General features: G+C 45.3%; 1 protein-coding gene across 5 annotated transcripts in view; it reads left to right on the top strand.

The window, feature by feature from the left end:
* The window catches only part of Prkn (parkin RBR E3 ubiquitin protein ligase), a 1,215,323-nt gene extending 1,213,125 nt beyond the window's left edge, over window positions 1-2,198 (top strand). For 4 of the 5 annotated variants that reach the window (XM_087584833.1, XM_087584829.1, XM_087584826.1 and 1 more), the window contains one exon: window positions 157-2,198. In XM_087584833.1, coding sequence (XP_087440959.1) covers window positions 157-269 — 113 coding nt within the window. In that variant the 3' untranslated portion in view covers window positions 270-2,198. 5 annotated transcript variants of the gene reach the window in all.
* Window positions 2,199-25,864: the final 23,666 nt, after the last annotated feature.

Here is a 25,864-nt window from a genome sequence, read left to right as displayed (position 1 = left end):
TCCCCTGCTGTCTGGTTGTTTGCTCTGGTTCAGTCTCTCTACCCTTGTTGCTCAGGGTTGTTTCCTACAAGAGTTGTTTCTGGAATGACACATTGGCATTGGGAACAAGGGGTGTTTGTTACAAACCCACATGGTCTGTGTCCTTTGTCCCCACAGGAGGATGTATGCACATGAAGTGTCCTCAGCCCCAGTGCAAGCTGGAGTGGTGTTGGAACTGCGGCTGTGAGTGGAACCGAGCCTGCATGGGTGATCACTGGTTTGACGTGTAGAGAGGGATGTCACTTGGCAATGGCTGCACGACCTCATGGGAAACATGTCAGACTCCTACTTTTGTTAGCCATTTCTTCTCTGTGCATATAAACACACACACACACACACACACACACACACACACACACACACACACACACACACACACACACTGCAGATACAGAAGCAGTCTCTAGGTCCTTTCCAAGGTACCCACAGAAAACTGCAGCACCTGCTGGCCCCAAAGGGAGGAGGCACTTTGAGCCTCTGACTCATGCATATGTCAGAGCTGGGATGAGAGTTGGCACCCTTGTTTTGAATTCTCATCCTAGCGAGAATTTGGGTTCTCATGGCCGGGAGTTTTCCAGACTTAACCTCCTGCCTTCTGCTTCACTAAATCCATGTAGAAGCCACGGGTGAGGTGGGAAGTGCTTTCCAAGGCTGTTGCCACGCCCTGAGTGAGTTATACTTCTGTGGATTCTCAGACGCACACTGGAGATCTGAGGAATGCTGTTCTTACATAGCAATCATCTATTCCCAGAGAGCCCTCGGCACTAGCCAAAAATATTTGTTTATTCCCCCAAATCCTATCATTGTAAATGGTGCTGATGAGATTACAAGCCCACTGTATACTAATCAGCTTATCAGCCAAGTGAGAGCCTAGGAAAGTTAATTGGAACACAGACTGTTTAAATCACAGGGAGGGCACAGTAGCCAGACCTACTTCCATTCGTTTAATTATCTACAACTTTAGAAAGAAATGATTTATTTCCCTGAAAATAGTACAAAGTTTGAAGTATTCCTATTGCAGCCTGGAAGTTGAACTCATGCCTCTGGCTTCACCGTGAACTTAGCAGGAAAAGTGCCTGTCAAGGGGGCATTTTTAGAGACAATCCCATGATGCTGTTCCAACAGGGTCAAGCAACAGATGTTTAGCAACAGGGCCAAGAAACAGAATGTTTACAAAAGGAACATTTCCAGACCATCTACATGAGAACATGCCTGACCCCTCCGCCAGAAGTGGGGACACCTCTGCATATCTGCTCCCTCCTTAGCTGTTAAGCCCCAGGGAGCCCCATGCACCCAGTGTGCACCCAGTGGTCTTACAGATGGCCAGTTGCACAGGTCAATAAACACACACTGGAATAGCCTTTGGATAAATATACATCACACTCGAATGTTAATCTTTCAAGGTTTTCTTTTCTTTTTCCTGTTTTTTTTTTAATTTGTTTTGCTTTTGCATTTTTTGGGTGTCGAGGGGCTACCAGACCTGAGTCCTGGCGCTAAAAATCATACAGAAATGGTGGGATTGGTATCTTGTTGTGTGAGGAAAGGCCAGCTGGCCTAAGTTCACACTTGTGGTCCAGTGGCCCAAGATTCATCCCAGCCAGATCCTAAATGAATGTCATACATGTAGCCAAAAAAAAAAAAAATCTGTCATGTAGCACTCAGGAATCTGATGTCACCCATCACTACTTCTTTTGACTGCCTCTGCCTCCTGCCACACCCATATGCGGTACTGGCATGGGGAAGCCAGGACAATGTTTGCTGTTCTGTTTTGGGTAAAGGGACTCACTGAAGCTCCATGGCTCCCTGGAATGGTCCCTTTTCCTTTCTTGAGATTGCATATGTTTTCTTCAGAATACAACAGTGATTCTTAAAATAACTCAAATGAAAGACACCCATAGTGTGCGAGCATGAATCACAGCCTGCACTGTGTGAGCATGAATAGTGGGATAAAAAGTGGATGTCAAAAGAGTGGAAATCAAACCTCTGAAAAGCTCTTTCTCTCTGTGAAATGTGTTAAGAAATACCTGAAGTCTGTGTCTGTGGTGGTACCCAGACTGTCAATCAATAAGTACCCAGACTGTCAATCAATAAGTACCCAGACTGTCAATCAATAAGTACCCAGACTGTCAATAAAAGAATCCGAAGAGTGTTTAAGTCTATCCTTGGGGATGCATTTCTGATAAATTTTGGAGATGTGGGAGGGAACTTTGGCCACATTCCTCTGTGACCTCTCATATGTTTTTATAGAAGGAGCATGTCTAGACCACCTCAAAGAGAACTTGGAAACATCGCCCACTGGGGGGAATGGCCTCTTTTCTATCCATGATTAACCTTGGGGTTCTGTTCTCTTAACTATCAAAGTTTCAAATCAAGCTCTCATTCTGAAACCTAACAGTTACTTTCTTGCCTTGCTCACAGACTTGCCCAGATAAGTGTTGACAAAAGAAACTGGGGATGGAGAGTCTGGAGAGATGACCAGGAGGTTAAGAGCACTTACTGCTTTTGCAGAGGACCTGAGTTCAGCTCCCAAGCACCCAGCCAGTAGCTTGCAACTACCCATAACTCCCATTCAAGGGAATCTGATTCCCTCTTCTGATCTCCACAAGCTCCTTCAGGCACATGGTGCACATATATGTACTTGGGCAGGTGGGTTCAGGAGCGCACATGTGCGTGTGTGCACGCATGCGCGCGCACACGCACACACACACACATGCATACATGATAGGTAGATAGATAGATAGACAGACAGACATATAGATATTTTGAAGAAATACAGGAAGAAGTTTGGATGCAGGGAGATGGCCTAATCCAGTAATGTGGTCACAATAAGAGTATAAGGACAGGGACTGGAGAGATGGCTCAGTGGTTACGAGCACTGACTGCTCTTCCAGAGGTCCTGAGCTCAAATCCCAGCAACCACATGGTAGCTCACAACTATCTGTAATAAGATCTGTTGCCCTCTTCTGGTGTGTCTGAAGACAGCGACCATGTACTTATATATAATAAAATTTTTTTTTAAAAAAAGAGAGTCTTCTAGAACCCCCCCCCCCAAAAAAGAGACAGACATCTTAATACACACCTACAATCCTGGCACTGTGAGACAGAGATGGGGGACCCCGGAGCTCACTGACCAGCATCACTGACTTGATGAACACCAGGTTCCGTGAGAGACCGTGCCTCAAAAACAAAACAACAAAAAAGAAAAGAGAGAGACGGGTAGACAGGCAGATAGACAGACAGACAGAGTGAGCTTAGAGTACAATAAAAAACTCATCATCAACCTCTGGCCTCCTCATGCATGTGCATCCACGCATCGTGCACATCAAAACTAACGCATCAAGATTGTGTTGCGGTGACCTCATGCTGCTCTGTGTGTTTACTGGGCACATTTCCTCGTTGTTGTTGGCAAAAGCAACTTAAGGAAGGAAGCATTCATTTTGGTTCACTGTTCGAAGAGTGATGGCTGTGGGATGATGTCATCATGCAGGAATAGGCAGGTACAAGATAGAACGAGGCCTGTCATTGGACAAGAAGGAAGGATGGGTAGGGGGAAAAAGTTTGAGGGAAGACAAGAAGACGGGAATGGAAAGGTCAAGGGAGGAGAAGAAGGCGAAGAAGCCACCGAGAGAGAACATGGAGGCTGATGTTAAGATTCCACACTGTATCTTTACAGGTTGTTATGACTGTTCTTAAGGGATGGATGTGTACAGGGCTTGGTATGTTTAGGTGGGCAAGTATATCTTACCAATTGGATCAGAGGTTATTGCGTTGTGTGTTCTTTCTTGTGTTGAATTAGAGTATGTGGTGGCTGGGACACTAAGCCACCACGGAATTGGGATGCGTGCTTCTGGCAAGATATCTTCCAGATATCTTGGGGCACTGCAGTACTGGACCTAGCGGGGTAAAAGACAGCCCCAAATTTCATTTTACAACAACAGATGGTTGACAATGATGACAGTCAACTGTACAGGACTTAGTACCACCTAGGCTCGTCCCTGTCAGTACGATTCTAGATCGGGTTAAGGGAGAAGAGGCACCTAATTGTGGGCAGAACCTTCCGTGGCCAGAGAAAGTGAGCTGAATTCTTGGTTCTGAATTTCAAATGCAAGAATGACTCAGATGACACTTTAGAAGAGATGCTTTGTAGTATCAAGTTACTTAGTGAAGTTTATACCTAAGTTGTTCTTTTATTATAAAAATAATTGTTGTGTTTTTGTGTTCGTCATATTTAATTGTTTTTCATCTTATTTTTACTTAGTGCCAGGCCAATGACAGGGTTCAGTGGTTAGAGGTGCTTGCCACCAAACCTGATAACCTGAATTCAATCCCAAGAACCCACATGGTGAAAGAAGAGAACTGACTCCCAAAAGTTATCCCGTGACCTCCACACATACACCATGGGACACATACACAAAATTAATTTTTGAAATGCAAGTTACTTATTCGATGAGAATGCCCCCAGATTTCATCATGATGTCCCTATATCACATGTGAGGATCGACCCATGATTCTTTTTAAACATCTAGATCCAATGTAACTATCTAAACATAACACAGTGTGGATCTAGAAACTGTTGTGGAACAAGGAAATTGGTTTACAATAGGACTGGAGCTGGAGCTCAATAGAACAGCACCTGCCTAGCATACACAGGGCCTGAGGTCCCTTCCCAGCACCACACACCAAGAGGAAACAAAGGACCAAACAAGTTTACAATGGAACCTAACAGGAAAGGCATTTACAAAAGCGCTGGCTCGCAGATTGCCACTGTGGAGGAAGAAGGAGAAAGAAGACAGAGAAAAGAGGAGGTCTGTTTTCAACCCAAGCATGATGAAGAAACTCCCAAGGTCTTGGAAATGGTATTTTTAAAACTTATTTAATATTAGCTATTAATATGACCTGGCCAGCCACCCAATAATCGAGAGAGAGTCCTATGGATTTTTCAAAATCATTTTTCAAAATTGTGTGTGTGTCCAGCACAATTACTGGACAAATTACCCCTAATCTATTTTTTTTTATATGCTGGACCGTTAATTCCCCAGCTCTGCTCTGAAGGACTTGAAGTTTGAGACTCAATCAGGATATGACTGCTCCATCAGCCTCAGGGTGAAGGGCATTTTACTCAGCCGTGTGTTCCTGGTCCATCACATCTAATGGAGACCTCCTGTTTTCTCTGTCTTCTTTCTCCTTCTCCCTCCTTCTCTTTCTTTCTCCCCTCTCTCTCCTCATAGTCTCTACCTGCAACACCCAACCCAGTAAGCTGAACCCCGCTACCTCTATTGTCCCCAGTAATTGGCTGTAGCTACTTTTATTTAACCAATAGCTTTATACCGAGGAGCAAGGTCTATACACCTTCATTAGGTGTGCATGCGGATCTGCTGGTCTGGGAGCAACCAGATCTTGGGTATTTGACTGCACAGTAGCACCAGACCAACTCCCAACACAGTCTTGCCCTCCTACCCTGTTTTACATTTGGAAATGTTAACTAGCTTCCAAGGTCATCTTATTGGAACATCAGAGTCAGGGGGATGACTAGGATTTAGTCATGGGGGTAGAACCCTGACGATAAGATTGGTGGTGTGCGAACCAAGCTTCGACAAAGGCCTTCACTCCTTCCACCAAGTACAAGGGCACTGCCGGTGAGCCGGAAGTGGACCTGCACCAGATGTGGAATCTGCAGCTCCTTCAGCTTAGACATCAGCCTTCTAAACCATAAGCAGTAACCGTCTACTGTAATTAAGCAGCCTCCTTGTGGTATTCTGTGACAGGAGCTCAGATGAACTAACAAGGGATACACTAAAATGCAACTTGCCGTGTTACAGCTAGGTGAGATTTTTACTCATTTCTACTTACTTTTTAGTAGTAAGAAAATGTGGTTATATTATGAAAACTGGTTGGTTTTTGTTTGTTTGAGTCTGTCTTAGTTAGGGTTTGACGGCTGTGAACAGACACCATGACCAGGGCAACTCTTATAAAGGACAACATTTAATTGGGGCTGGCTTACAGGTTCAGAGGTTCAGTCCATTATCATCAAGGCGGGAGCATGGCAGTGTCCAAGCAGGCATGGTGCAGGAGGAGCTGAGAGCTCTACATCGTCATCTGAAGGCTGCTAGTGGAAGACTGACTTCCAGGCAGCTAGAGTGAAGGTCTGAAACCCATACCTACACCTACTCCAACAAGGCCACACCTCCCAACAATGCCACTCCCTGGGCTAAGCATATACAAACCATAACAGAGTCGTCTTTAATTTTTAGTCATTAGCTGTTGTGTAATATCCCATAATAGTTTAAGTTTCCTCTATCATATGCAACTAAATAGCAGAGATTCTCTAGTCCCTGGACCACCTTTGATTGGCTGAACTTTATGACAGCAGCACTGAGCTTGTCTGATGGCTTACTGCAGCCTCCAGAGGGTTTTGCCAGATGACTTTGGACAACTTGGGGCAGGAGAAAATGAACGGAACTGAATTTCTGGGGTACTCAATCAGACTCATAGCCCCGATACAAACCTTATATTTCTCAAATGTCTCCACGTGAGCCCCTGTGCAACCTGCAGCAGGACCTCCTGTTAGCATTTTGTCTAAGCTCCGCCCCACAGTAACCTGGCAACAGCCAGGTGTGCCTGACTCACTATAAAAAGGGACTGCTTGCCCATCTATTCTCTCTTGCTCTTCCCTTCAGGCTCCCACTCTGTCCCCTTGCACTTCCCCCTCTCTCCCAATTCCTTCTCCCCTCCCCATCCCCCCAGCCCCCCTCTCCCATTCCATGAGCTCATGACTGACCTCTACTTCTCTTCTCTTTTCTCTCTCTCTCTCTGACCTTTCTTTTTTACTATTTTATTTATTTATTTATTATATATTAGTACACTGTAGCTGTCTTCAGATACACCAGAAAAGGGCATCAGATCTCATTACAGATGGTTGTGAGCCACCATGTGGTTGCTGGGATTTGAACTCAGGACCTTTGGAAGAGCAGTCAGTGCTCTTAACCACTGAGCCATCTCTCCAGCCCCTTCTCTGACTTTTCTACTACCCCCTCCCCATCCCATGCTTTGAATAAACTCTGTTCTATACTATATCAGCATGGGCCCTCGGAGGCACCCCCTTCCCCTATATCTTATCACACATCCACCAAAACATTCCTCCTCTCTCTTTATCTTTTTAAAAACACAACATTTGGTGCCAATGCTCTGATTTAGAAACTCCGCAGATTCGCTTCCTCCCTGCTACCACATGGAGAGTCAATGCTCGCTAGCCCAAACATCCTTACCTAAACTCAGTTTCCATCAGCTAAATGCTTCATATTTCCTCTCCTTGCTACATCACTGTCCTAACATTATTCAGGTTCTTATAAATTTGCCTAACTCGAATGAAACATCCCACTATACCATCCAACTGTACAATCACAAATTCTTGTTCCTTCTGATCCACAAAAAACTCATCTTAAAGAATGTTCATGTTGGGCTGGAGAGATGACTCAGTGGTTAAGAGCACTGACTGCTCTTCCAGAGGTTCTGAGTTCAAATCCCAGCAACCACATGGTGGCTCACAACCATGTATAATGAGATCTGATGCCCTCTCCTGGTTTGTCTGAAGACAGCTACAATGTACTTACATATAATAAATAAATCTTTTTAAAAAAAATGTTCATGTTGTTAACTCATGTTGTTATCTCTTTCGTAAACTTATGAGCTACAGGAAACCCACTCAGCTCTACCTCTCATGGACTAAATAGACTCTATCCAGGTAAGTGCATCTGCCTAATGTTCCCACTTACTACCTGTTCCAGAGGGTGGCATTCCTCTGGGTTTTGAATGTACATCTAAGAAAAATTTCTTTTCCCCAGACGTACTTAATCTTATTCTCTACCGTGTGTGTGTGTGTGTGTGTGTGTGTGTGTGTGTGTGTGAGCATCTTGTCAAGTCCAGGTGCTTACTACACCCGGGACAGCTTCAGAGACTCGACCTCCACGTGCTCCAATCTCCTCTCACAGACAGACACTTCTGCTGGACTTGTTCCTTCTCATCTGTCCTCAGATGGTTCCACAGACCCTGGACAGCAAGGAAACAGTCATCTCCCTAAGCCTGGGCCAACATTCCCATCCCCATTCTTCTAGGTTCCCTAGAGACGCGTCACCCTGAAGCCAGCAGGAAGTAGCTAGAGATTACAACAACCCTATTCCTGCACCGCCATCACCTCTTACAATTTTTTTCTTTTTTAATTAAACCAAAATGGGGGAATGTTAGCATTTTGTCTAAGCTCAGCTCCACAGTTACCTGGCAACAGCCAGGTATGCCTGACTCACTATAAAAGGGGCTGCTTGCCCCTCCACTGTAGTTCTATCTCGCTCTTTCTCTTCTTGTTCCCACTCTGTCCCCTCACCCCTTTCCCTCTCCATGTGCTCATGGCCTTCCTTTCTCTCTATTCTCTCTCCCTCCCTCCCTCCCTCCCTCCCTCCCTCCCTCCCTCCCTCCCTCCCTCCCTTCCTCTTCTAGAACCCTCTCAATTCTCCTCCCCATGCCCTAAATAAACTCTTTTCTTAACTCTATTCTATACTATACTGTCCTGTGGCTGGTCCCTCAGGGGAAAGTGATGCCTCAGCATGGGCCCATGGAGGCACCCATTTCCCCCATACCTTACCACACATTCACCAAAACATAGTCCTCCTCTCTTTATCTTTTTATAAACACAACACCACCAGCCTTCCTGGTTTTCTCAGGATTATTTGGAACAAAGTAAATTCACCCTGTGAGCATCCAGGTTCCGGCTAGATGATTCCAGCCTCCAGCCTGGGCAGCATCCTTGGACTAATGAAGCCCTTGACAAGCTTGAAACCTGCCCCAGTGATGTCCCCTCATTCCTTTGCAACCCAGCTGATCAAGAGGCCCACAGCTCCAATACAGATGCATCCCGCAGGGGCTACCCATTGGGAAAACATCTGCAGTAGCCTTGGCAAGTATCAGATTCTCTCCAGAGACCTGCCACGTGGTATTTGGGAATCCCTGAATCCCGGAATGCTTTTCTCCACTAACACCCAGCTTTGTCTCCAGGGCCATCTCTCACACGGGCATTAAGCTCTTCTGATATCACGGAGGTTTCCAAGGATTTATTTCCATCCTGTCCTCATCTGCTTCAGCTTGTCTGCCCCAGGTTTGCCACATTCATTGTCCCCATTTGCTGGCCTGACCCCTGCCTTCCCAGAGGCCCTCACTAAGCATTGTCTCCTCATGTTAGCAACCACTCCGGCTCTCTTCACAATTCTCCCTATCCCTGTGATCTCTAAACAAGCCCCACATTTGCTTGGCCTGTCTTTCTAGTGGTGTGAGGACCAGACAGGGTTGTTGTGCTTGTGGGTAGGTTGGATAGTTGTCTAGAGGACAGCTACAGCCTTACACACACACACACACACACACACACACACACACACACACACATGTGAAGCTGTGCAGTCACATGATACCTTGCTACCCTATGCAAGTAAAGCATAGCCCCCACATACTTACCCTTAGAAAAACCCTCCTTGTCCATCTTCCCATTCAATGTAGGTAGCATGTTTGTTCCTTCCCCTTATCCTGCAACCCACACAGCTTCAGTCACTGTGAGTCTCTTGATGATTTAGCGCAAGCGTAATGTCAGCAACAACAGAAGCACGGGCCCATTCTTAGGCTCAGGAAGGTTCCATGGTAGGAGTGAGTCCCCTGCCTATTCACCAGGCTCAGTCAGCACGGCGTGTGTGGATACCCTGCCTATGACTATTGTGCCCTGTCCCTGATTCTTACACCAATGGGGGAGGCCATTATGGAAATAATGCTCATGGAGCTGGCCTTGGCCATACAGGGAGCAATGCCAGCCTGGAGAATCTCCAGAGAGAGCATTAGCAAGTCAAAAAGCCTGGTGTTCTGGTGAATAGTGAACACTTGGAGCTGGGTCAGCACATTGCTCTGTAAAGTGCCACAAAACAAATGGTTTGGGCTTTGCAAGGTCATAAAGCTCTATTAAACTACTGTGTTCTGGCTGGTGTGTGTGTGTGTATGTGTGTGTGCATGTGTATATGTACATGTGTGTATGCATATACTTGTATGCATGTTCATGTGCATGTGTGCGTGTACATGTATGTATGTATGTACATGTGTGCATGCATGTGCATATGCATAAGTGTATGTATGAATGTGTATATGCACGTGCATGTGTGTGTGCATGTATAATATGTCTGTTTGTGTGTGTGTGACAGGTGCACATGTGAATGTGTACATGTGTTTATGGAAGTAAGAGGACAACCTCCTTCCTATCCCAGAGACTGATTCCCTTCTTTGAAACAAGGCTCTCTCATCTGCCTGAAACCTACCAAGTAGAACTAAGTTGGCTGGACATAGACCTGCTTCTGCCACTCCCGTGCTGGGACAAGAGCGTCCTATGAGGTTCTACTTTTCGTAGATGTGTTCTGCAGATCGACCTCAGGTCCTAATGTTTGTAAGATGAACACTTCACTGACTGAGCCATCTCCCCAGGTCCCCTGAGGACTGGCTTTGCAAAACAAATAGCCAAAGATGATACACAGGGTATGTCTCCCTGGCTGTGTTCCACTGAAACGTTTTTAAGGAGCATAGGTAGTAGCTGAGGTAGCCCACTGGTCAAAGTCAGGCAGCTCAGATTCCAGCCACTAGAAGTGGGCTGGGTAGGGAACTTCATGGTGGAGCCTTTGCTTAGCAAGCATAAAGCACCAAGTTCTACTGCTAGCCAGGGGAAAATTAAAATAATTAGATAGTAATTCAAAAACTTAACAGATTTAGATATGAAGTCATACGAAGAGGAAATGCTACTCCCAGATCTTCTAATTCATGCTATTTATGGGAAAAATAAATATCGATCACCATATAGGGCACATGCTAGAGCGGTGAGAGCAAAGGCAGGGTCCTCTGTCTGCCGACAAGGCAAATATATCAATGCAAAACAGTTGGTGAATGTTGCAGCAGAAGTTGTGCTGGATCACTGTCAGTAGGAGGAAGAATCCAGGGACATGTGCCAAGGGTAGTTTGAACGAGAGCTAAGAAGAGTGTGCCAAGGGGCCTGTAAGAGGGGAGACACCCTGAACTCCAGAGTGCCAGCACATCATACTGCCGATGAGGGCCAGCACTGGAACACAGCAGATAGAAAACAGACCTAAATATGGTGTTGTAGAATGCTCTTCTCTTGTGAGTTGTGGGAAGACTCTGGGGATACAGACAAGGGAGAGAGGAGGGAGGTGTATGTGTGTTGGGGGCAGGTGGGTGAGCTCTGAGAGAGAGCTAAAAAGTAAGGAGTGACCTAAGAAGTAAGAGATAATGTGTGCTTTGACCTTGAGTCACTGCCTTTTGGATCCTGGAATAGAACAGAAACCACTAAAAAGAAGCTAATAAAACCTAACCCATGCACACCAGGCCGTGACCTCTCACCCAGGCCATGCACACCAGGCAGCGCAGGGTTGGGCAGCTGGGCAGACCTGACTACCGTACTCTTCCCTTCCTCCATACCTGAGACAAGAAAGTAAAAGCCGAGAATAGGAAACCCAGGTTTTCCTTCAGGCGGCTAGGACAGCAGAGCTAGACAGTAAACACGACAGCAGTGCTCATATGAGAAGCACCCTTAGCAAGCCAACTTGATGGAGATTTCTAGTCAAAATGTATAGCCTCTATACAGGGGAGACAGTTATTTATATTTCTATGCATCCTATCTACGTCAGGTTATAATTCTAAATAGGAGCCTTTGCCCTAGTCAAACAGAAATAAGGTAGATTCTGTTACATTCGTAGAAGCTTTCTTGTTTGTTTCATTTAAACACGTTCTTATACGGTTGTTTTCTAATGGCACACCCGAATAATATGTACATTCAAAAGAAACAAACACTCAGTTATTTTTCCTCTAATCGGTTGGTATTCAAGGTGAAGAATGGTAACATCGTTCAGCCCACATCAGAACGACATGACTGTCCTGACTGAGCGAATACACCCTGACTTACATTAGCCATGTTTGAGAAGGAACTGCATGGTCTTGGGGTATTTGGAGCACTCTAGGGCTCATATGGGAGATTATTTACTTCAGGCACCATCATGGCTGCATTTACCTTTACAAATCACTGAACCAATCGAAGCGAACGGCAGAAAGCTCGCTGCAAATTCAGGAGGAACTTCATTTAGGATTTCAACATCTGGACAATAAAGCCCTAAAATCTCTTCTAATGAGTTGACCGTTGTGCCCAGGGCTTGCTTCAGCTTCCAGGATGAGGGACAGGGTCACGGCAGAGAGTAGTGGTGAGAACCCAGAGGGAGACCGGGGATGTGGCAGGCAGATGCTGATGCTGCCTGGCAGAGCGTGCGGGAGGAGGGAGCAGAGGACAGAGCAGACATCACTACACTAGCCACATCCCAGCACAGGTTCCCATTTAACAACCCTAAATATCACGTGTTATCCCTGCGGTCTAGACAAAAAGTGGTTCTGACATGTGACACTGGCTCCAAAACCACGTGTTACAGTTTGAATGTGAAATGTGCCCCCACGGACTCATGCAGACCACTCCGTCTCCAGTGGCAGCACTGTTTTGGGAATAATGGAACCTTTAGTTGACAAGGTTCAGGTGAGAGGAACAGAACCCTGGGGGCATCTCTTTGCCTATGTTTGTGGTCTCGGTCTCTGTATCTGTCTCTCTCTGTGTCTTTTTCTGTTTCTCTCTCTCTCTTTCTCTCTCTTTCTCTCCCTCCCTCCCTTCCTCCCATTTCATCTTCCCCCCCCTCCTTCCTTACTGTTCACTAAGAAATAAATAGCATCTTCCAACCCATCAAGATATCCAGCCTCAGACTGAAAGCAGCGGGTCTAGCTGACTCTGGACTGAATACATGAACTAAAGCTAATTTTCTCCTTTAAAATTCCCTCTCCAGGGCAATGACTTAACACGCCTTTCTAGATGGGGAACAAAATGGAAACCGTGGTAACCAGAGACATGGCTGACAAAGATAGCATCTGGATTATAGGTATAGACATCCCTGACAGAATAAGATGGGGAAGGGGGCAAGATGGCGCCTCATCCCTTGTTACCTCACATTAAACTCTACCGCAGTGTTTCATGGCCCCTTGAGATCTGCCTAGAGTTTCCTCTTCAGGCAGGTCAACTGGAAGTCTCCCCGAACTCACCAGTTTTCAGGCAGATCAGCACTGACAGCTCTCCCACAGATCTGTATAGGGCTTTGGGAGAGCATGGTGTGCAGATCTTTGCCATCCTTGCCAACTCACAAGTCTTCAGCTGTGTAGTTCTCCACACCCTCCTCAACCAAGCTTATTCTTCCCTTTTCTTTGAATGGTCCCAGAACTCAATCTGACCCATACCACAGTCCATCCCCTAAGAGCACTCTGCCTCCCAAGTTAGACTGTAAGCATGCTAAAGACAATAGCTGACACAAGTTTTGCCCAGCCCCCAACCTCTGCACACAGGGCCAGGTACAAGGCAGGTGTTGCATCTTCCAGAAGTTTCTAAACTGAGGAACAAATAGTGTCCTGGTAGCTCTGGTAGCTGTTAGATCTAGACTATGTCGCTGTAGTGATTTGTATGTTTGGCCCAAGTAATAGGACTATTAGAGGGTGTGGCCCTGTTAGGGTAGGTGTGGCTTTGTTGGAGTAGGTGTATCATTATGAGTGTGGGCTTTCAGACCCTCATCCTAGCTGCCTGGAAGGCAGTCTACTTCTAGCAGCCTTCAGATGAAGATGTAGAACTCTCAGCTCCGCCTGCACCATGCCTGTCTGGATGCTGCCATGCTCCTGCCTTGATGATAATGGACTGAACCTCTGAACCTGTAAGCCAGCCCCAATTAAATGTTGTCCTTAGAAGAGTTGCCTTGGTCACAGTATCTGTTCACAGCAGTAAAACCCTAACTAAGACAGCCATTAAAAAAAAGGATAAGAAAGTATGTTTTCGGGCTGGAGCAATAGCTCATCAATTAAGAGCCCCGGCTTCTCTTCAAAGGGCCCAGATTTGACTCCTGGCACTCACACTGTGGCTCACAAGCATCTCTAACTCTGGAGAATCTGACACCTTCTTCTTCTATGATCTCTCTCCCTCCCCCTACTTCCTCCCCTTCCCCTCCCCCTCCCCTTTTCCCTCCCTCTCCCTCTTCCTCTCTACACATGGCACACAGTCACATAGGTAGGCCAGACACCCATACCTGTAAAATAAAATAAATAAATCTAAACAAATATGCTTTGAAATCTATGGAGGTTACAAAATGTCCAGGATATAGGTATTTACTCCCACTAAGTTAAAAACCCTTTATTGCATTTATTGAACTTTCCTCATCACAAGTCTGGAGACGATGCACGGACATTCAAAGTCATCATTACTATGACTCTCTGCAAATTAGGAAATGACTGAGGATTTTTTTTAACTTATAGTGTGTTGTCCCATCTGTGAAGATTCTATATATCAAACCATCTCTTCTCCCTCCCCAAAAAAGGTGTCCCTGGTGTCCAGCATCATGCCTGGGCCTTTCGCCCATGTCATCCTCACAGTGCCAAGTGCTTTTCTATTATTTAGGAACACCTCTCACTTTACATACTTGGCAGGCACCCCCAGCGTTTAATTTCCTGGGGTCACAGCTTTGCTCAACGACCTGTGTCTTCCACTCCCGTTTTCTAGTGTTGACATAAAGCCTCCAGTCGCTGAAGTTAGCAAGGGATTTTCTCCTCCCCTATGGTCTTTGGATTGGTAATAGGGAAACTGACGTGAGTTTCCTCTTTTGTTTGTGATACAAAGTGATACTTTACACTTGGAAGCGGAAGAGCAAACAACACCGAAAGCCACTGGTCTGTCTGCCCCACCCTTCCTCCCGCCCCTCCAATCTTACACAGATCTGTGTGCTTCAGGTAGCTCGAAACGGTTTGGCATCTGCCCTCCAGTTGCCTCCATTCACCTTTGCTCTGAACGTGAGCCTACTGTGTCCTTTAAACACTGACTCCCTGTGTCGGCTTTCTTGTCTGTAACAGAATGTCCTGTAAAGGCGCCCTCAGCCATGAGTCCTGCGTCTCCCCTAAGGGTGGCTAAGCTGCTCCCTTAGCACTAGGGATCAAGCACTCTACCGCAGAGCCAATCTTCAGCCCCATATTGTTTCTTTTGACGCCTCCCTCAAATCACGAGAAAGGTCGTGTAAACTAATGTATTTTGTCCAAGAAATATTACAGCCAAATGCATAAGAAATTCTTGTCTGCATTCTTTTCCTTCTCCTGTTATCCTACCTCTCTGCACCTCCCTCCCTCCTCCTCCCTCCCTTCATTCCCACCCCTCTCTCCTTCTCAGTGATATTCAAGGATGTGTTTTATAAAACTAAGGATATGTTTTATAGAGTGCTACCGGTGTGGTGCAGTGGGAGGGGGTGCCTCAGTGGAAGCCTGAGGCATACCCTCCCCCTAGGTACTAGCCATATGACTTACCAGTATGGAATAGTTTATTTGGGGTCACGGGAAGGGGAGTAAAGGTTGGGGGGAGAGGTGAGGGAAGAGGGGAGGGGAGGGGAGAGGAGGAGGCTGGCTGAGAAAGACATGGAAAGAGATGGGGGAGGGGGTCAGAGAGAGAATAGGGGCAGAGAGTCAGAGAGAGGGAGAGAGGAAGAGAGGCCAAACTGTCCCGTTTACAGCAAGCCACACCTACCTGGTTGTTGCTAGGTAACCATTGGATGACTATAGAAAGAATGCCAACATTCAGGGCTGAACCTCAGACTTTGCGTATTCTAGGTAAGCACTCTGTCAATAAACTATATGCTCAGCTCCTTTTACTTTGCTGGTTTTCAGTTTTGAGACAGGGTCCTACTAAGTTGCCCAGGCTTGCCTTGAACTTGTGATTCTAATCCTGTAGAACATTGGTGACTAAGGAACCATTCATTAGAGCTTGAATGGGTTTTGGCAACCACTTCACATCCTGATTCTTATCTGAAGTTTCTGTCCTCCCCTCTGTGGGAACAACCTGTGACCCGACCCAAATTGGCAACTTTGCAGTTTAATTTACTAAAGACACTGATCTATTGTTTATTCAAACAATAGGTCCTAACATTACGATTGTTAGGGTATCTTATCCCGTAGGGCATTATTCACAGGTATTGGTAAGATAGAGCAGCCTGGGGGTTCATTATGTCCCCTTTGTTTTAGAGAGTATCTGAAGGACTGTTATGCAAGAGGAAGTCTGGCAAATTCACACCAAGATCTGTAAGAATTCACCAGGCTCAGGGAAACACACTAGAGAAAACGGGGGTTTGCTAAGCAAGGATGAAAACTGGGGTTCACAACCCAGGGCTGTCAGGCTACTGTCCCCAAATGTACTGAACCTGGATCAAATGCCTATGAGGTACACTCTAGAAGAGTGGAAAAGAAAACATTACTCGGAGGGACAATGGGCAGATACCTCTGGAAGAAACCAACACTGTGACTCATTGGAGCCAAAGCTGTGCTCATGACTGGTGACACGGTCCCTCTGTCCCACAGAAGGGACACGAGGAATGGAGGCTGGTGCACCAATTCTGCCCCCACTCCAACAGTAAGTGGGAGTCCCTCTGCCTCATGTGCTGGTCTCAAATCAGAGACCTTAGTGTCTCGTGCTTCCTGACCTGTGCTAGCACTTAAAGGTACTCTGCACACAGAAGACAATCAGCCTGTGTTGTTTTGGGACACGTCTCTGTGTACAGCCGTAGCTCACCTCAACCTCACAGCAATCTTCATGCCTCAGCCTCCCAGGTATTAGGATTATGAGCACCGTGCCTGGCTTCATCGGGTATATTTTAATGAATCAAAGTATGTACAAGTGAATGGGAAAATGACTTTTGTTTTTATTTTAAAAAATAATTACATTATTTCCCTCCATTCGCTTTCCCCTCCTCTGGTGCACTCAGTGTTGCTTTTACGTACCCCTGGTACTGGAGGGCTCATCCATGGGGGAATCACTACTTCCGTTCTTTGCACTTTCCTACACTTGCCTGAAGTTCTTTGTCTAGGGATGGGGCTCTATGGCATTTCCTCCCCCCAGTTACTATGTCTACACAGAGTCTCCTTGTTCAGGTCTTGTTTAGACAACCATATTGTTGAAATACCATGGGTGAGGCCTTTTGGTTATTTCTAGGAGACATAGTCTCATAGTAGACCCCATGGTTTTCAGTCTCTTACGATTTTCCCTGTCTCTTCTTTTACAAAGTTCCCTAAGGCTTGAACGCAGGGTTTGTTGTAGACGTATCGATACCTGGTATCCCATGACACTTGTCCTTTGTGTTTTGAGCAGCGGTGACTTTCTCTGATGATTTTTGTCACCAAGGAGAAGCTTCTTTGGTGAGAGTTGGGAGCTGCATGTATCTGTGGGCCACAGTGCAAGTGTTTAGAATGTGGTTAGGAATATGCTGGTTTAGTGAAGTGGTAGCAGCAAGTTCTCCTGAAGATCCATGACCTCACTAGCCCTACGCAGTTCATTAGGTTGCCTGTACCAGGCATGATTTTCCTGTCTACCAGGTCTGAAGTCCAATTGGACAACTGTTGGTTGCTGCCAAGATACAGTGCTACGGTTGTACCTTCAGGGACACCTTGTCACGCTGGTCACTGCTGTAGTTCATAGGTGCTCCAGCTGGGTAGGGCTGTTGGTTGCCTCCCTAAATGGGCAGCTTGCCTAACGCCTTCAGGTAGGAGCTCTCAGGTCAGATCTTGCTTGAGTCTCTCAGTCCTTTGTCCGAGGTATGTGGTATTTTCAATCATAGGGATTTATCTTCAACCTCTGGGAGGTACCCAAGGCCAGTACCAATACGCCATTCCATTTTAGCAGTCTCTCGGACTCCCTGGACAACCCAAAAAAGGGGGTTCTCATGCTTGGTACTGGGGTTTTGATTGGATTCTCTATGGCTTGTAGGAAACATTGTCCACCCAAGTGACTTAGCTTTACTTAAACTATGTATGTTTGAGTACCAAGATACTCACACGTGTCGTATGCAATTTTAGGTAAGTAAAAAGTAACATGGTTCCTTATGGCTTTTCCAAACATCTAAGAAAATGACTTTCACTTAAGGTAAAGGTCACTGGAGCTTCACCAGAACCCCTTGGACTCTTCTGCCTATGATTTCAGATCCTACCCTCCAATGGCAAGCATAAGACTTCAGGATCAACTAAATATTTGGTTCTTGTTTGATTATTGTTGTTGTTATTATTATTATTACTCTTATTATTAATGTGTAAGTTGATATCTATATGTAGATGAGGGCTGGCACAAGTTAAGTCAAGGCCCACGATTGGACAGTAAAAAGTAAGGTGGGGACAAAGTTTTTGTAAGGCGGGAGAGAAGAGTTTGAAAAAAGGAAGAAGAATCAAAATTGAGGAGGAGAAGGAGGACCCAGATCCATTGGCCTTAAATGGCCGTAGGTAGTTACGAATATTTCTTAAGGGATGGATTTCTGTAGGTCAATTTATCTTATCTCAGTGAGTAGTTTATATCTTTATCAATTGGTTGAGAGTTTATTGTATGGATGTATTGTGGATTGAGAATTTAACATACAAATCTGATTGCCAAATTCAGCTTGTTGAGTCATGATTTTAACAGGTTGTTGGGAGTGAATACGGTAACTATTAGGGAGCAGATGCCAGGAATGTAAACAGAGCAGGGTTGAGAGGTCAGCCACAGCTGGGACTAGAGCAGGTCACAGAGCCTCAGGGGGACCAGCCGCTGTTGGGACTTCTAGAGTCCTGATTTTACTGGGTTGCTGGGACCAGAGAGTTTCCAGCTGGCCAGCCGGGAGAGGGCAGCTAGCAATGGGGGCGGAGAGACCGCCTAGAGGATAGCTAGAGCTAACATGGCATGGTGCCATACTAGAACAGGCCACCGCGGGGATAAAAATACCCTGCAGATGCCACATGACCCTATGGTGTCAGCACTAGCACGGGATGAAAGATTAATTTTTAATAATTACCGCAACATTAATGATTCGATTAAAACTGAAGGAAGTCAAAATGGAAAAAAACAAAAAGGAAAGTTCTCAGAACTGGGAGCTTCTAAAATGGAGCTTTTCTCATTTCGTAACCAGGAAGCGATCAGTACAAAAGGTGCTGTTTCTAGAACACTCTGGACACTTTGCTGGGACCTAACAACTTACTTAACAATAGCGCCTTCAGATCTGTTTATATAAAACTCAAAAGTCAGAGAGTCTTAAAAGGACACATAGATAACATTGGATTAAGGGAGGTGGGGAACTGAGCTGGGGCTGTAAGACCCCTGAAGCCTTGGGCTCCTTCCCCGGTGTTGTGTAAGACCTGGCATGGTGGTACACGTCCATTACTCAGAGGGTGAAGGTGAGTGGGTCAGGAGTTCAAAGTTTTCCTTCCCTACACGGTAGGTTTAAAGCCAGCCTGGAGTACAGGAAACAATGAGTACATTCCAACAGATGAAGCACAGTAACTAGAAATAAAAAAAGGATAATAAGTGTCAGAATGACGACAGAGATTCAAATTCAGCTTTTTCTTCTGAGTTCTAACACATGGAGTCATGATCAGAAAGTGGGTTTCTCCAGTGGTCTAACTGTTCCGAGACACCAAAGGTGTGAGAAAGAGGAGGCAGCAGAAAAGTGTGCATGGGTGTCTGTCTGTATAGTCCCATGTGCCCGTGATCCCATCTCAAGAGGGCTCCAAGTGGGATGCATGCTGGAGGAATTCATCAGCGGATATGGGAGGGGCTTTCCCTGATGTATGGGTGTTTGATGCGTGCTCCATATCTGTGTGCTTCTGTGGCAATAGAGATGTTCTCCAGTTCTCACACACACACCCATACACACACACACACACACACACACACACACACACACACACACACACACACTCAGTGCCCACACATGACCCCAACACAGGCTCAGCCTTCCCCATGTCTGAATGCCCAGCCTTCCCTGTTCATCCCTCCTTCTCCTGTGCTGCTCTGTGATTCCCGATTGGCAGTCTCGGTCCTTGCCTGTGTTGTGGACAGCTGGCATCTCTGAGCTCCAGGATGCAGGGCAGAGAGCAGGAACTGCCATATTCCTACACTCCTGTTTCCATGCCACAAGGAACTGAAGTTCTCATCATTTAATGACACACGAAGCCACAGCCTCAAACTGTTCTCATCAGGTGTAAGGTTTCTGTCTCAACCAATAAGAACAGTTTGAGAGTGGTTTGTTTGCTTTATTTTAAATCAATCTCTCTCTCTCTCTCTCTCTCTCTCTCTCTCTCTCTCTCTCTCTCTCTCTACCCCCCCACCCCGTGTGTGTGTGTGTGTGTGCGCACGCGTGTGTCTGTGTGTCTGTGTGTGTGTGGTGTGTATTTGTGCATGTTTGTGTAAGTGCAAGTGTATAGGGGATGTCAAGGGGCAGAAGTCAACCTTTGGTGTTGTTTCCTCAGGACATTGCTGTTATGTGTAATTTTAAAATTCACGTATCCTCCTTTGCCCAAGACCAAGGCCCGCGCTTTTGGCTTAGTTATGAAAGCAGCTGCTGCTCATCTTAGCTCTGCCAAGCCACCAGCTTCTGCCCTGCTCCTGGCTTGGCTTTGCCAAGCCGCCATTGGCAACCCAGCCACTATCTTTCTCCGCCCACCTTTGCTGTGTGGAAGGAAAACATTAACAACTTTATTATCTTAGAACTTGCCAGATAGCCCGATTGCTGGGTGCAGAATCTCCTGCCCTAACCTTATCAGCCAGCCTATACCAGCCACCCGCTGGTGGCAGAGACCACGAGTTCTAGCTACCCCAAGACCTTACGTGGTTGCTGTGTGCTTCTCATTCTAAAGCCTGGCCGAAGGCTTCCTCTTTCCCTGCATCTCCTCTCCTCCTCCTGGGACCTAGAAGGTCCACCTTTACCCTTCGCCCAGCAATTGGCTCTCGACTTCTTTATTGACACAATCAAGAACCAATCAGGGAATGAGTATCTCCCGCTACACGCTGTCTACCTGTTTTGTTCTGGTTTTTGTTCATCGTTTGTCTTTAAGGTTTACTGATCTTACTTTATATGTGAATATTTTGCCAGAATGTATGCATGTCACTCCTTTTATTCTTGGTACCCTTGCCTGTCAGAAGAGGACATCCAATCCCCTCACACTGGAGGTACAAATGGTTGTGAATCATCACAGGATGCCGCCAGTCAAATCCAGGAACTACACAAGGCTAACGAGTGCTCTTAAATGCTGAGTCGCTCTCCAGCCCTTGTCTACCATGGTTACTGGCTAGCCAGGAACCCCAGAGATCCATCTATCTCCACCCCCACGTCCAGGGCTGGCATTATAGGCATGTACTACTACCACACCCTGCTTTTTCCTTTTGCATTCTGTGGGTTGAGTTCAGGTCCTCATGCTTGAAAGTCAAGCACTTTACTAAGCCGCTTTCCCAGGCCGAGGCAGAAACCAGGCTGAAGACCCGTCCCTCTGTCTTTCATAATTCAAGTGACATTTAGTTAGGGACACCTACTTGCATCATCTTATACCAAATGTTTACACAGACAGATGTGAAAGAGCAGGTTTAAAGTCACTGAGCATGCTGGGCTAGAGTCTAATGGGCTCTGATGAGGACTGTGAGTGCGGAGCGTAGAAGCCATTTTTCTTGAGGTAGGCATATTTAAGGTAGTATGCCATGATGTCTATAACCATCAGATAGTCTTTCAAAAAGTCTACATAGCCCACACCCGCGGATCCCGGCCCGCAGCAGCTCTCTGCCCCCAGACCCTATGAGAGAGAGACCCAACCGCCTGGTCAGGTGGGCACTCCTGAGGCTGCAGAGCGGAAGAGACCACCAACACTGCTCACCCCTGCCCACATCCCTGGCCCAAGAGGAAACTGTATAAGGCCTCTGGGCTCCCGTGGGGGAGGGCCCAGGAGCGGCAGGACCCCTGCCTGAGACACCGCCGGAACCTGAGGGAAACAGACCGGATAAACAGTTCTCTGCACCCAAATCCCGTGGGAGGGAGAGCTGAACCTTCAGAGAGGCAGACAAGCCTGGGAAACCAGAAGAGACTGCTCTCTGCACACACATCTCGGACGCCAGAGGAAAAAGCCAAAGACCATCTGGAACCCTGGTGCACTGAAGCTCCCGGAAATGGCGGCACAAGTCTTCCTGGTTGCTGCCGCTGCAGAGAGCCCGTGAGCAGCACCCCACGAGCGAACTTGAGCCTCGGGACCACAGGTAAGACCAACTTTTCTGCTGCAAGAAAGCTGCCTGGTGAACTCAAGACACAGGCCCACAGGAACAGCTGAAGACCTGTAGAGAGGGAAAACTACACGCCCGAAAGCAGAACACTCTGTCCCCATAACTGACTGAAAGAGAGGAAAACAGGTCTACAGCACTCCTGACACACAGGCTTATAGGACAGTCTAGCCACTGTCAGAAATAGCAGAACAAAGTAACACTAGAGATAATCTGATGGCAAGAGGCAAGCGCAGGAACCCAAGCAACAGAAACCAAGACTACATGGCACCATCGGAGCCCAATTCTCCCATCAAAACAAACATAGAATATCCAAACACACCAGAAAAGCAAGATCTAGTTTCAAAATCATTTTTGATCATGATGCTGGAGGACTTCAAGAAAGACATGAAGAACTCCCTTAGAGAACAAGTAGAAGCCTACAGAGAGGAATTGCAAAAATGCCTGAAAGAATCGCAAAAATCCCTGAAAGAATTCCAGGAAAACATAAATAAACAAGTAGAAGCCCATAGAGAGGAGACACAAAAATCCCTGAAAGAATTCCAGGAAAACATAAATAAACAAGTAGAAGCCCATAGAGAGGAGACACAAAAATCCCTGAAAGAATTCCAGGAAAACACAATCAAACAGTTGAAGGAATTAAAAATGGAAATAGAAGCAATCAAGAAAGAACACATGGAAACAACCCTGGATATAGAAAACCAAAAGAAGAGACAAGGAGCTGTAGATACAAGCTTCACCAACAGAATACAAGAGATGGAAGAGAGAATCTCAGGAGCAGAAGATTCCATAGAAATCATTGACTCAACTGTCAAAGATAATGTAAAGCGGAAAAAGCTACTGGTCCAAAACATACAGGAAATCCAGGACTCAATGAGAAGATCAAACCTAAGGATAATAGGTATAGAAGAGAGTGAAGACTCCCAGCTCAAAGGACCAGTAAATATCTTCAACAAAATCATAGAAGAAAACTTCCCTAACCTAAAAAAAGAGATACCCATAGACATACAAGAAGCCTACAGAACTCCAAATAGATTGGACCAGAAAAGAAACACCTCCCGTCACATAATTGTCAAAACACCAAACGCACAAAATAAAGAAAGAATATTAAAAGCAGTAAGGGAAAAAGGTCAAGTAACATATAAAGGGAGACCTATCAGAATCACACCAGACTTCTCGCCAGAAACTATGAAGGCCAGAAGATCCTGGACTGATGTCATACAGACCCTAAGAGAACACAAATGCCAGCCCAGGTTACTGTATCCAGCAAAACTCTCAATTAACATTGATGGAGAAACCAAGATATTCCATGACAAAACCAAATTTACACAATATCTTTCTACAAATCCAGCACTACAAAGGATAATAAATGGTAAAGCCCAACATAAGGAGGCAAGCTATACCCTAGAAGAAGCAAGAAACTAATCGTCTTGGCAACAAAACAAAGAGAATGAAAGCACACAAACATAACCTCACATCCAAATATGAATATAACGGGAAGCAATAATCACTATTCCTTAATATCTCTCAATATCAATGGCCTCAACTCCCCAATAAAAAGACATAGATTAACAAACTGGATACGCAACGAGGACCCTGCATTCTGCTGCCTACAGGAAACACACCTCAGAGACAAAGACAGACACTACCTCAGAGTGAAAGGCTGGAAAACAACTTTCCAAGCAAATGGTCAGAAGAAGCAAGCTGGAGTAGCCATTCTAATATCAAATAAAATCAATTTTCAATTAAAAGTCATCAAAAAAGATAAGGAAGGACACTTCATATTCATCAAAGGAAAAATCCACCAAGATGAACTCTCAATCCTAAATATCTATGCCCCAAATACAAGGGCACCTACATACGTAAAAGAAACCTTACTAAAGCTCAAAACACACATTGCACCTCACACAATAATAGTGGGAGATTTCAACACCCCACTCTCATCAATGGACAGATCATGGAAACAGAAACTAAACAGTGATGTCGACAGACTAAGAGAAGTCATGAGCCAAATGGACTTAACGGATATTTATAGAACATTCTATCCTAAAGCAAAAGGATATACCTTCTTCTCAGCTCCTCATGGTACTTTCTCCAAAATTGACCATATAATTGGTCAAAAAACGGGCCTCAACAGGTACAGAAAGATAGAAATAATCCCATGCGTGCTATCGGACCACCATGGCCTAAAACTGGTCTTCAATAACAATAAGGGAAGAATGCCCACATATACGTGGAAATTGAACAATGCTCTACTCAATGATAACCTGGTCAAGGAAGAAATAAAGAAAGAAATTAAAAACTTTTTAGAATTTAATGAAAATGAAGATACAACATACTCAAACTTATGGGACACAATGAAAGCTGTGCTAAGAGGAAAACTCATAGCGCTGAGTGCCTGCAGAAAGAAACAGGAAAGAGCATATGTCAGCAGCTTGACAGCACACCTAAAAGCTCTAGAACAAAAAGAAGCAAATACACCCAGGAGGAGTAGAAGGCAGGAAATAATCAAACTCAGAGCTGAAATCAACCAAGTAGAAACAAAAAGGACCGTAGAAAGAATCAACAGAACCAAAAGTTGGTTCTTTGAGAAAATCAACAAGATAGATAAACCCTTAGCCAGACTAACGAGAGGACACAGAAAGTGCGTCCAAATTAACAAAATCAGAAATGAAAAGGGAGACATAACAACAGATTCAGAGGAAATTCAAAAAATCATCAGATCTTACTATAAAAACCTATATTCAACAAAATTTGAAAATCTTCAGGAAATGGACAATTTCCTAGACAGATACCAGCTATCGAAGTTAAATCAGGAACAGATAAACCAGTTAAACAACCCCATAACTCCTAAGGAAATAGAAGCAGTCATTAAAGGTCTCCCAACCAAAAAGAGCCCAGGTCCAGACGGGTTTAGTGCAGAATTCTATCAAACCTTCATAGAAGACCTCATACCAATATTATCCAAACTATTCCACAAAATTGAAACAGATGGAGCACTACCGAATTCCTTCTACGAAGCCACAATTACTCTTATACCTAAACCACACAAAGACACAACAAAGAAAGAGAACTTCAGACCAATTTCCCTTATGAATATCGACGCAAAAATACTCAATAAAATTCTGGCAAACCGAATCCAAGAGCACATCAAAACAATCATCCACCATGATCAAGTAGGCTTCATCCCAGGCATGCAGGGATGGTTTAATATACGGAAAACCATCAACGTAATCCATTATATAAACAAACTGAAAGAAGAGAACCACATGATCATTTCATTAGATGCTGAGAAAGCATTTGACAAAATTCAACACCCCTTCATGATAAAAGTCCTGGAAAGAATAGGAATTCAAGGCCCATACCTAAACATAGTAAAAGCCATATACAGCAAACCAGTTGCTAACATTAAACTAAATGGAGAGAAACTTGAAGCAATCCCACTAAAATCAGGGACTAGACAAGGCTGCCCACTCTCTCCCTACTTATTCAATATAGTTCTTGAAGTTCTAGCCAGAGCAATCAGACAACAAAAGGAGATCAAGGGGATACAGATCGGAAAAGAAGAAGTCAAAATATCACTATTTGCAGATGACATGATAGTATATTTAAGTGATCCCAAAAGTTCCACCAGAGAAC

The sequence above is a fragment of the Rattus norvegicus genome, chromosome 1 (assembly GCF_021556685.1).
Source record: "Rattus norvegicus strain SHRSP/BbbUtx chromosome 1, alternate assembly SHRSP_T2T, whole genome shotgun sequence".
In the NCBI taxonomy this organism is placed as follows: Eukaryota; Metazoa; Chordata; class Mammalia; order Rodentia; family Muridae; genus Rattus; species Rattus norvegicus.
This window is presented reverse-complemented; position numbering and strand designations above follow the sequence as displayed.